The 12896-nt window shown below is 47.2% G+C and overlaps 1 protein-coding gene across 1 annotated transcript; it reads right to left on the bottom strand.

Annotated features, from left to right (window-relative positions):
• Nucleotides 1–4106: 4106 nt before the first annotated feature.
• On the bottom strand, nt 4107–8078 carry CBLN2 (cerebellin 2 precursor; the record flags this gene model as incomplete). Its single annotated transcript, XM_082852652.1, has 3 exons — nt 4107–4508; nt 4751–4870; nt 7722–8078. 3 exons carry the CDS (start codon nt 8076–8078, stop codon nt 4311–4313), a joined length of 675 nt encoding a protein of 224 aa, XP_082708778.1. The 3' UTR covers nt 4107–4310.
• Between the last annotated feature and the right edge of the window lie 4818 nt (nt 8079–12896).

Here is a 12896-nt window from a genome sequence, read left to right as displayed (position 1 = left end):
TTTAGAAATAGAGTCCCAATGACAAGTGAACTACACAAGCAAGGCAAAAGGGTAAAAACTCACTGTAGTTGTATGGTTCATCTAGTTTTACATTTCTTGTAAGTGTATTTACAGAGTACACAGTAAACCGTTTAGAGTGATTCAGTGTAACCTGCTTCTATGAGTTGCATCATTTATTTACACCATCTTAAATATAATGTAACAGAGCCTTTCATTCAAGTGTATCTATACGGTAGATTGTTATATGCTTTCTATTCTGTAGAAATATAAACATTAACTACTTATTTACAGCAACATTCTTACTGCAATATTAATTTCCTTATAAAAGACTGCAAAATTATAGGGTCACAAATTGCTAGACGATTCTTTGTTCCTGTGCCATGTATGAGGCATGCTGAAGCAACCCATGCTTTTGTTTTGCTCGTATAAAGTGATTCATCAATTTTTCCTCTCACATATTTCTAGAGTCCAGGAGAATGTAGCCAGTGTATGTATTTTATTTTTATCATTATGCTAAAAATCCGGTGCATATGTGCATGTATTTACAGGCAAACCGTATATATGTAATAGTTAGTATGAATGTGAATTGATAACAGTTTCCTTTATCAGATGTCAAGGAGATAGTACAAACAAAATTAAGTATTCAGTAAAAGTTTTGGTTTGCTTTGTGTAACTTTTCTAACTCTTCTGATGCATGAAATAACTAGATTTAGCTTGAAATATTTTTTCCAAATAAGTAAATCTATGTAATCTCTATAGGATTCCATGAGTTTTCGTTCTAATAGTCAACAGGTTTTTATCAGCTTTGCTCTGGGCAGCCACAGTAAAGCATAACCTTTGAAAATGTAAAGAATTTCATTATACATGAATCCATAAATCAGAAATATAAGGATGCAAATAAAGGCTCAGGAATTACAGGTGCTAAACAGTTTCTCAGGACCTAGAGCTGAATCATCAGGATTGTGTTTCACATTAGAATATATTTTAAGTTAAAAAATAGTATTGTTTTCAAAGCATTTACAGTTTAGTAGCATTAGCATTTATCAGCTAGAGCAACTCACTGTTATAATGTCGTAATATTGGAACCTCATCTTTCACTTGTGTCCAAATGTTAATTATACATTTTTATAAAATGTCGGTTACATATTTAAATGAACAGAAAGGTTGGCTTGAGCCACAAACGATAGTCAAATCACATAACTGAGAATTAAATTAATATGAAAATGTGTAGATTTTGATATGTTTCTAAAAAGCAAATGAGACTTCAATACAGTGCTGTAATTTTAAAAGGCTATTTGAGAATATGGACATTTACTTTTCACATTAAAATGTCCTGTTGGGTGTTCATTTTAAATATTCTTTTATAAATTGCCTGTTGAAAAAAATCTGATTTACAAGAAACACTCTCCCTACCTTTTTCCACCATGGTTCCTTGTAGTCCTGACATTTCTGTGTGATTCTCATATTAGCCTTGGGGGGATGGGCAGAAGGTGCAGGGCTGTTTTCCTCACTCTACAGATGGGGGAACTGCGGCTCAGAGATGGGGCTACTCAAATTGGGCTTCAAATATAGACGTCCCTTTTTTCCCAATTAAAGATATATTTCAAATTTTGATCTGACCTATATATTTTTATAGACCTTACACAAGAGCTTCATCTCCCTCAAAGTTCCTTAGCCAAACAGAACCTTGGCAGGAGCAACAGAAGATGGTCAACAACTTTAGAAGCACTAATGTCCTGGCTTCTTCCTAATGTAGTTTCTGGCATCCGTTTAAAAAAAAAAAAAAAAGTGATAAAGTTTTCCTTCCTAATATAAAATCAACTCCTGAAACATACTTATTTTTAGATAGCTCAATTTAGTAACTTATTATTAGACAGTACACCCAAATGACAACCTATATGTAATACATTTATAACTACGAAGAAATGTCTATTACAAATTAGTAAGCAATACAAAATAACTTCTCATACGTCTTTCAGTCTCAGACGTGCTATACTGTCTCTCACTGAGGACTGTTTGCTCTTTGTTTTAAATTGAACATAAGGTTGAGGAAATGAGGGAAAGAGGACTAAATAGCTAAGGGCAATAAAATAGAGAAAAATCTTAGCTATGATCCTGCTGTGTATGTTACCAGCATTAATAAATAATGCTCTTGTCAGGAGTATGTCTTCTACTCACAGAAACAAAATATCCCAAATGCTTTCCGGTTGATGATTTTTGATACTCTTTTTCCCTTACAAAAGGTAACAGCATTTTGATTCAAATTAAATTCTGCATCCTGTTGTGCACCTAAGGCCAGTAAAACTTACACCCTTGGCCCAACTATATGTTTTCATGTGTAGAATCCCCACTGCATTTCTTATTTGAAAAGGAAACCCATCCTCACACACATCTTAGAAACACCTGACGCGATCATCAAAGGTCAGTTTCTTGTATATCTGTGTTCTCTGATTGAAATATTGGATTGGATCTTGTACTACATCAAAGATTAAATGTGATAAAAGCAGATTGCCTCTCCGCCAAACCTTTTTAATGCTCGTTTTCACATAATACCTCCCCCCAAATCTTTCTGTGTGAAAAGTAGATTTTTAAGGGTGCAATATACATCTGGACCCAAAGCTAGATCTGCCTCTGTCGCTGTGTGTTTTTCTGTGTATTTTCTAAAGAGTAAACAGAATGAGTTTAATTTCCCCACGCCCTTGATCCTTGGCCTTTCCTTACACACATTTTGAGAGTTGGGAGGCGAGGTGGAGGGAGAAACCAAGTCAGACATCAAACCCATTTATTCTGCATCTTAAATTATGACTTTTTATCATCAGTATTTTGGTTACATTGTTACACAAAGGACAAATTAACATCCGGTTTGAGGTTTCTTCTTTGATTGCTTTGGGATCAGTGCCGTTTCCTTGGCGTACGAATCCTGCACCCATCAACTCTCAGCTGTGTTTTAATAATATTGTTGTACAAGGCGCCAAACAACCAGGATTTGGGAAACTGCTTCTAGGGCACCTCTGCCGACACCTTCAACCACTGCGATTTCCAGGTGGCCTCCCGCCAGGCGCTCCCAGGGGAGTGTCAACACCCTCTGGCCTTGGTGGGTCAGAAGAGGATCCTGATGGGGAAGAACTGGTTGGTCCCGTCGACTCTGAGGCGCCTGATCGCGGTGCACTCACCCAGAAGTGGATCCAGATGAACAAAAACATGCTGCCTGGAAGACCCAGGTGTGCTCAGCAAAGAAACCATGTGATCGGAGACTTGGTCATCACAGCTTCCATGCCAATCTGACATGATTCAGGCCACCCAGGAACATCAGTCTCTTAAAGTATTCCAGAATGTGAATTCAAAAAAAAAAAAAAAATCCAGGTTGTTAGTTCCAAAAGTGCCTCTGAGAGAATCTCTTCGAAAGAATAAGCAGAAACGTCCGTCTGTCATTTTCACTTTGCTCTACAGGTACCCTTTGTTTGGTTTGGTCTCCTCCAAAACAAAATACACAGTTATTTTTTGTTTTGTCTTGTTTGGTCTCATCCAGGAATTCAACACACATTTTTCTCTCCTCACCCCAGCACAAAAGATCAGAGCAGGGGTGTGGACGGAGAGCTGTGTGTGGGAAGGAAAGTAGTTTCTTGGGGAGAACACACACACACACACACACACACACACACACACACACACACACACACACACACACACACACACAATACAAAACAAAACTGGCAGTCCAGTGGCGCAAAATTTGCTTCTCCGGATAAAGCACTTCTTAACACAATGTTCCCTTCCCCCTCCCGCGTCCTCCCATGCACCCGGGGTGGGGAGGAAAACGGCATGAAAGCGAAGCCATTCTTTTTCTTAAGGCTGAACAGACACACAGAGAACATGTTTCAAGGACTGTCGGGCGGTGGTAATTGGCAGGGCTCTCGCTGTGAGCCCAGCCTGCAGCCTGCGGGCCATTCCGGGGGCAGCGGTACCAGGTACAAACAAAGAAGAGAAGTCAGTGGTCCCAGTGATAACATCCCGTATCGACTTTCCAATCGCAGGTACAGATTGCTCAGATCTGTCATTTCATTTCTCCTTCAGACGCTGTCATCTAAAACTAATTAGAGGTCAGGTTGCAGAGAGGCATGGTCAACATTCAAAGAAAACACTGGAGGTTCCGAAGGCGATCACGCTTCGACCACAACAGTCCGACGAAGGAGGCTAGAAACAAGCTGTCCTGTTCTGGCAAGTTCGGGGTGTTAGGAAGGGTGAACTCCTGCGTCCAGGTGGCAACTTCCCCATCCTCGGCGGGGCAGGGCGGGGCGGGGATTCTGCGTTCATAGAGGGAAAACCAAGAAGCCCGAGAATGTGGAGTACTTCCAGCCTCCCATGAGGTTGCCCCTCTCCAGTTTGAGGTGGACTTTGTCCTCCCTTTCCATCAGCAGCAGGACACCGTTGCTGGCAGCTTCTCTGGTGACGTCCTGGTCCCCTGCAAAGGCGGAGATCACCGGGTAGCCGTTCTGCATTAAGCTGACCTGCGAGGCAGAGGACATAAAGCTCAGCCGACCACGATGGACCCCATCCCATCCACTTGTTCTCATCTCCCCCCCCTCCTCTCCCCACCCTGGCCATGGACCTGGACCCATGCGGGGTCCTGACCCAGAGGACTCAGCTGGTGTCCAGGCCCCCGTGACCCCCGTCCCTGGTTCTCCCTGCCTCGCAGACGGTGTGACTATTCGTCCACAGCCGAAAGTGTCCGGCTGTCAGAGCGACCCACCTGGATGGTTTGTCTGTTGTACACTTTGACCACGTGGAAGCTGAAGCTATAAATCCCTTTTCTCGGGGCTACAAATATACTGGAGGCGAGATCGAAATGGTTGCCAATATTGACTAAGACCTGGAAAAGAAGAGGGGATACAGCACACACAGAGCAAGCCCCTCCTCAGCGTGTGTTTCAGTCAGACTCACAAAATCACCCCCACCCGCCCCTTTAGGAGCTGAAGCACCACCGCAGCACCTGCTCAGGGCGCCCAGGCCGCCCCAGGAAGGAAGCAGCCCCGGAGCGCAACGTCCTGCCGAGGAATTGATTTCCGAAGGATGCTAATGGATCGTAATTCAAAAGGATGGCTTTAGAGTATATTTTATTTATGCGTTGGAAACGTGGATGCAAATTGTGGCTGCTGTGGGCAGGGCTGGGAGAAAGCAGGGGAAGATGATCAGCTCGGTAGACACACTGAGTCTGTTCAGAGGTCCGTGGGATTCTGGGGACTTGAACGTGACGCGTGGACCAAAACAGAGCTCCGTCCTGAATGGGCAGGGAAAGGGCTGTGGCGTAAGAGGCCAACTCAGTGAGATAACTTCTGTCAGATGAAGCTTGGGACGAGCTTTGTGTGCTTTAGGAGAGAACAGACCGACCGTGTGAGGTTTCCTCTCTGTTTCCCAGCCCCAGGCATGCCCCTCCCCGCTGGCAGCACACAGTAGGTGCTCAATAAAGGCTGCTGGGTGAAAGACCACACTCCATAAACACTGGCTGCGCCCATTTCCCCTCACTTTACTCCACATGAGGTGTCTGCTCTCTAAGCTGAGCTATGATGTCATGCAAATAAGCTTGGACAACTAAAGGGAGAGTGGAAAGGCAGCTCGGACACCCTTAGCTCAAACGGTGGGAACTCCGCAAGGTGCGAGAATAACGACAAGATGAGCCACGAGACACAAAGTCACGTGACCCTCCAGGTGCTGTTTCTCAAGTAAAAGACGGACGAGACTGTCAGGATGTCATAAGCAGAACTGGGAGAGTGGAGGGTCCCCCCCATTATGAACAGATTCCCTTTCAGATATTCAAGGCGGAATATGGCCCCTCTGTCTGGACCTGTCCCCATTCCTCCTCACACACACATGCACAACTCAATTAAAATAATAAAATGGCCCGCCTGGTGTTCTCAGCTTTGAAAATGAACAGCCAGCAACAACACAATCCTAGATTAGCGACCCTGTCATCTGTTCAGAAAATAAATTTCAACCTCACACCCTTTGCTGTTATTTTGTACACACTTCATTACAGATGGATCACACACGGCTCCCAGAGCAACGGGCAGGGTGCCACTGACGACTGCTGGGATGGCTGGGGACTGCGCCACACCAGCTTCTTCAAGGAGCTCCAAGCAGTCCTTCAGCCCCTCGACTGCAGGGCTCAGAGACACTCGGGCTCTATCGTTAAAGGCGATGTGCTTCAGGATGTGCCTCCGAGGCTGTGTTCCTGTCTGCCTGACAAGGCTTGAGAAGAGAACAAAGCCTCCCCTCTCCAAGCCCTCAGCGCTGCTTCTCCCAACTCAACGGCCTCAACTCTCGCACCTCCATTTCTAATTCAGGAAACTGGTAAATTCAGGGCCTTGCTGTAGACGGAAGAACACCCACCAGCCCCAGAAAAGCAAGTTTCACTTACTCCCTAACTGGGGAACCAGAGAAGCATCACTTAATCTGCCCTGTCATAGTTTGCTCATCTATAAAATTAGAATCCTACTACTACTTAGCCTGCCTACGTCACAGAGGTTTTTTTTTGACACCCTAATGAAAGGGCAGATGTAAAAATGCTGTGAAAACGAATTCACTGCCTGCTTTAGTTGGACATAATTAAATTAAAGACATGTATGTCTCGGAAGAAAAAAACAGATTAAAGAGAGACACGCCCCGTACACACCCCTCCCCAAATTTCAAGTACATAATCCTTAACAAGGATTGAAGCAAATAAAGACACTGGCCTAAGAAGAGGCTTTGGTGTGTGCAGATGTGTCACCACTCGGGCATGCGAGTTGGTTAACAGAGAGAAAGGAACTCAATCAGGTGTGCTCAGTAAGCCCGAGCTCCCTGTGTGGGAAGCACTTTGGCAAAAGGAATGGAATGGTGAGGTAAAGTTTGGAAACCACTCTAATGTTTCCTGTTTGCTTCCAAAAAGCAACAGAGACCAAGGTGGGGAGGGAGGACACTAGAGGAAGGTGGAGACCTCCAATCCTGGGCAGCAGTAACCCAGAGAAGGCGTTGCCAAAGCCTGATCATATGCAGACCCTTCTGCTTTGAAGCCAGTGGGAGGAGTTGAGTGGCTAGAGCAACTTAAGTCATGGCTCTTCATTTTGTGTTTTCTTTGTATACATCGATCTGCGTTTTATGCTACGTTGTATATATTGTATTTACCGTACATGGCATTCATATAACCACACTCGGTTTGGTTTTGTTTATCTATAACTGTACCTGCTATTTCCTCCCCCCACTCTCCCCCCCTTATTTTTCTGAAGACAGGCATCCTCTCCCCAGTCCTTTCCAAAATAAGCAGTAGGTACACATTTTCGGAGCCTCGGCTGAGACCTTCGGAGAACCCGCGGGCTGAGCGGGGAGAGTTTAAATGCGCTCGGTCCCTAAGTGGCCAGTGGGGTGACAGAAGGCCATCCACCACAAAGGACGGCCCCCATCCCAGCGAAAAGCAAAACGTTCACTGTCCTTTCGGGAAATCTATTTCAGCTCTCTTGGCTCTCCGGGACGCCTAGCTTTTACAGGACTCTCAGTCACCCCAGTGCCAACTGAACTGATTAGTTCTAAAAAAGCTACAGTGTGAAAAGGAGAGCTTGCTGGAGAAGGGAGAAAGGGCAGAGAGGAGGGGAGAGCCTGGAACTCCACGTCCCGGAAGCCGGCGACCCCCCAGGCCCCCCGCCCTCCCCACCCCGGGCGGGAGGCGAGGGGCAGGCCGGCCGGCTGACCTGGTCGAAGTAGATGGTCATGGTGCGGTTGCTCATCTCGGACGGCTCGTGGTTGGTGCTCCGCGTGGCGGAGAAGGCCACCTTGGCGCTGCCGGAGCGCACGGAGATGCCCAGGGAGGAGGTGACGGCGCCGTCCGCCGACGGGCTGGAGTCGCACACCACCAGGCACTTGCCTTCCAGCACGATGGGCTCCGTGTCATTCTGAGCCCGCACGGGGCAGCCGGCGGGCAGCAGCAGCAGCAGCAGGGCCAGCGCCGCCCCCAGGCTGGAGCCGCAGGCGGCCGGCTCGCGCAGCGCCCCCCGGCGCCCAGGCATGGTCAGCGGCGGCCCGCGGGGGCCCCGGCCGGGCGCCGGCATCCGGGCTGCGGGGGGCGGCGCGCGGGGGCGCGGCGAGGGCGGGAGGGCGCGCGGGAACGCGCGGGGTCGTGAGTAGCCTCCTCTGGCCTCGGTCCCCTGCGCCGATGGTCAAGGCCGGGGTCGTCCTCAGAAGAAAGGCGCCAGCGGACCTGTCAGGGCAAAGAACCCAAACCCTGAGACAGGGAGGTGAAGCTGCGTGCGGAGGAGGCGCGGCGAGCAGGTCCCTGCGGCGTTCGGGCCCCCTCCCTGGAGACCACCCCCTCGGTGCCTCGCACTGCTCCCCGGAGAGCCCGACTGGCACACAGGTCCCGAGAAACGCCGGGGCTCACTGGCCAGGGCATCCCCGAAGGCTCTCGGGCGGCGCGCGCCGGGGGCGCGGTCAGGTAAGGGACCCGTAATTCCGCAGGGCCTCGGCCATAAGGACATGGCCGGTCACCCGCGGAGACGCGGTCAACGCCACCTCGGCCCATTCAGCCCAAGGCAAAGGAGGGCTTAAGCCACAGGCAAAGAAAAAGATCCACTAAGCCTTAATGGCTTTAATTTCAGAGGCATTTTCTCTAAAGCCACACCAAGAAACCTTTTTCCCTTCTCTGCTTTCACTTTCATTCATCCTCTATTTCTCCGACCTAGAGACTTTTTTTTTTTCTTAAAGCAATCCATTTAGTGAGGAGCTTATCCGTTTTCCACCCCAAGAACAAATCCCCAGGAAGCTCCTTCGGGCGAATAAGAGTAAGAGGAAAAACAAAAACCAGAAAAGAAGAGAGAGAAAAATCCTAAAACCGAACATCCACTTCCAGCGCCCCCCCTGCCAGCAGCGAGCCCCTTTGGAGAAGCCCCTCGGATCCCTCTCTCTGGCGCAGGACCAGAGGATTCCAGCGGTGGGAACCCCGAGCTTGGCGTATCGTGCAGCTTTTGTTTCCGGACTCCGGGCTCTTCTCCTCCCGGCCAGGAGGCAGCCTCTGCAGCTTTCTGCCAACTTACGCGCCTGTCTGCACTTGTAACCGGGCCCCTTCTTCCCCCTCTAAACTAGACATATATCTCCCATACCCAGGCGAGAAACAAAAAGCAAACAAACCTCTCCCCTCACCGCCCGCAGCCTCCGAACAACTCAGCCAACTGCCTAAATAGTCCTTATAAGAAGAGACAAGTTGTTTCCCGACGGGAAGCCTCCCTCCTCAGCCCCTGAACAAAATGATCTCGATGTTCTCTCCCGCTCTCTCTCCGCCCAGACGCAGACCCGCGATGGTCCTCATTGAGACAGACGCACGAATGCAGTTAACGCGCCGATCGCGGAGGGCAGGGCCGGGTTGGGTTACCTGGAACATCCATGATGGGCGAGCACCGCGGTCCGTGAACTTGTTCTGCTCGGAGAAGATGAGCGGGAGCTGGCGGGAGGAGACACCGAGCGCGACCCCTTCTCCCGGCGTTTGGCCAATAACCGCGCCGCCCCGCCCTGCCGCTTTCCCGCGCCGGCCCGCGCCCCGCACCGGCGCGTTCCGCGCCCCGCTCCGCCCCGCGCGTCCCGCCCCGCGTCTGCACCGCACCCGGGCCCGCAGCCTCGGAGGCGCCCTCGCGCCTGCTGCTGCGTCTCTCCGCCGCCCCCGCCTCGGTCCCGGCCTCCGGACCGCACCGCCGAGCGCCGCGGACGCCCTGAGGACTCGGCGCGCGCCCCGCACCGCCCCGGTCCCGCTCTCACCCGAACACCCGGCGCGAAATCCTCCCAGACGCCTCTCTTTCAGAAATTAGGCGACCTCAAGAGCGCCGGTCGCGCCTCTTCTCGATTCTTTCTTTTCTTTAACAAATTCCCTCCAAGTCTTAATCCTGAACAGCGTGATCACTTTCATAATTAGTGGGGAAAGCAGTTTTCTTAAAAAAAAAAAAAAAACGAGGACTGGGATGAAGAGAAAATCTTGGGATCTTAGTGATGTGAAAGCTGGGGTTCCGGGACCTCCAGTTTGGGAAATGCCAGGTTTGGGCAGGGATTAGAGGGGCGCCTCCGCCTGGGTTTCTGCTTCTGCTCCTCTGAACCTGGGGGGCTGGTGGGGCGCGCTGACACTCGAGCGCTTAGTTATTAAAATGCCTGCTCTAAGCTCTAACCCCCCGGGGACGCGCGCCGGGTTTCCGAGCTGCGCCCCCAGCGCGGACGAGAAGCGCAAGCACGGACGTGGGGCGCCACCTACGGGCGCTGGAGCCTCCCTGCCGCGGGCTGCGGGCCAGCGGGCTCGGGGAGAGCCGGGGAGTCCCGCGGACACGGGTAAGGCTCGCTGATGGTCCTCTTGGACCCCCCAAAGCAGTCCGGGCCTCTGCAAAAATGTAGCAACCGGAAACGATCTTTCCGGTCTCCTTCAGTGCCCTGCCCCTGAGAGAATGAAGCCGCACCCTTGCTTTTGCAGATCTTCACTGTTCTAACCACTCTGCCAGGATGATTTATGCCGCAGTCAGGTTATCGTTGCGTATCATTGTCTTCAAAACCTTTGCAAGGACCACTGGGCTGTACAGTCCATGCAGCCCTTAAACAAAGACAATATTTAGATGGACACTCTCTTTGTAACCCGACCTCTAAAGACGTCGTTTAAAAAAAAAAAAAACTTAGTCCTTTGACTTGCTTAGTATGCCTTTGCTGATAGGCTATTCAGAAATAAACTGTAAGTGGGCCAGTGCTGTTCAGAAGAATAGAATGAACGTACAGCTTATTCCAACAGACTTCACACCTAACCCTCTTTCGTTTGAAGATTTCAGCCAGGGCTGTGGTCCCAGCCCATAACGTGGGGCTTTGCATGTAGGGGGTTTTCAAGGCCTTTGTTCCCGTAGGCTGGGGCATGGCTCCTCTCCCTCGTTAGAACTGCCAAGGCCTCATCTCTAAGAGCGCGAGATGAAATTGACTTCACATCAGTTCCGCCGAAATAGATGCGTAGGAAGACAGGGGCAAAGTGAAAACGGAATTGCATATTATTACCTGAGACAAGGTATTTAGTATGGTAGTAAAAATGTGATTAAAAGAACTTCTGAGCCAAATGTTTTCTACTTAACATGCAAAATAGGACAAAATAGCCCCCGCCAATCTATTCTCCCCCAAAGGATATTCGCTGAAAACGAAGTACTTTACTTCAACATTTTTATAACATGCTGGTCAGATGTATTGGACTTTGTCAGGAAACGTTTTCGAAGCCACCATATTTTGTTCCATTTGTATGAGTTTAACACAGTGGAAATTGTTGATTCTTACTCTCCTATTTTTATTCCAACGTTGCATCAATTTCACGATCTCTTATTGTCAAAATAAGCACAACTCTATCCTTCCATCACAGAGAACACGGATTTGTGTGCAAACGTGAATCGCAAGGGACTCCAGATTTATGAAAGAAATGAGAGCTTAAACTGAAAATTAGACCAATCTGGGGATGCTAATTAAGTAACAATACCTCTCACATATCTATACATCTTTAAATAACATCTCTATTAAGCAATTCTTAAATGTTACGCTATAAGCATTTCATTTGACTAATGCAAATGCAAACACACATGATCATCACCTTTGGAGGGAATAAAACCAAACCTCTTTTCTATGAGGCAACAAAAATGTCTCACTTGTATAAAAAGTAAAACTTTATATAGGGGACTTAATTATGGAATTAAAGCAATAAGTATTCTTATATGATGGGAAAAACAGGTTAGGTTTGAATTTAGGCTTGAAATTATTTTTAGAAGGAAGTTAATAATTGTGAAAGTAGCAGATTGATATAGAAATGGAACATTATTTATTCACTGATCGAACGATTGTTCTGTCTATAAGGAGACATTTAGCTTGTCTCTTCGTGATGGAATTTTAGTCCATTATTGCTTAGAAAGACTTTCAGAATATAACTAAAATTTAAAAGTGAAAACGTTTTCTAGTTATCACAGGGATTACCTTTTCTATTTTATTTCTTTGTTACTAGAAACTGTTGTCATTAGCACTGTAACAGTAGACTCTATGCTCTTAAGTGTAGGGACATCCCCATCGACAATAAAAATATCAACCATTGATTGAGCATCTGTTATGTGTTAGCACACTATTTTCTTTATCTAGAATATAACATACAGTTTAACACCCACGATCACCCTGTAGTAGACACATGGTCACCTAGAGCCTAAGAGGAAGGTATTCTATTGTTAAAAAAAAAAAAAATTGAGAGGGGGAGGCTAAGGTAATTCAAGATCCCTTCCTTTCATTTATCCTAAGTATTTATTTCTAATAGAGCTTAAATTTGTTTTCTTTGGATAGAACCCATCACTGAAAAACATCTTTAGCATGCAATGTAGTCTTTTCTTGCTTATTTAAACTAAGGCATAGTATTTATGATTTTATCCTAGATAAATATGTGATAAATATGATATGCTATATATTTCATAATATTGGATGTGAAAGCTATATACATACTTTAAAACATAAATATATAAGCATTAATAAACAAAAAGTATTTTTTAAATTTAACTTTATTAGGGAATAATTGACAAATATAATTGTATGTATTTAAAGTGTACAGTGTGATGATTGGATACACATATCCATGGTGGAATGATGACCAACATCAAGATACTTAATACAGCCATCACCTCACGTAGTTAACACAGTTTCCTCTTTCTTAGTTACGTGATGAGAACGCTTAATATCTACTTTCCGCACCTTTAAGTATACAATACTGTATTATTAGCTATAGTCACCATGCTGTAAATTAGATCCTCAGAACTTGTTCATTTTATACTGAAAATGTGTACCCTTTGACGTACATCACCCCATCCCCTCCCAGCCCATGTTAACTACCATTCTATTTTCTG

This window comes from Leucopleurus acutus (genome assembly GCF_964270905.1).
Source record: "Leucopleurus acutus genome assembly, chromosome: 13".
Lineage (NCBI taxonomy): Eukaryota > Metazoa > Chordata > Mammalia > Artiodactyla > Delphinidae > Leucopleurus > Leucopleurus acutus.
Note: the sequence above shows the minus strand (reverse complement) of the source record. Positions and strands in the feature narration are given on the sequence as shown.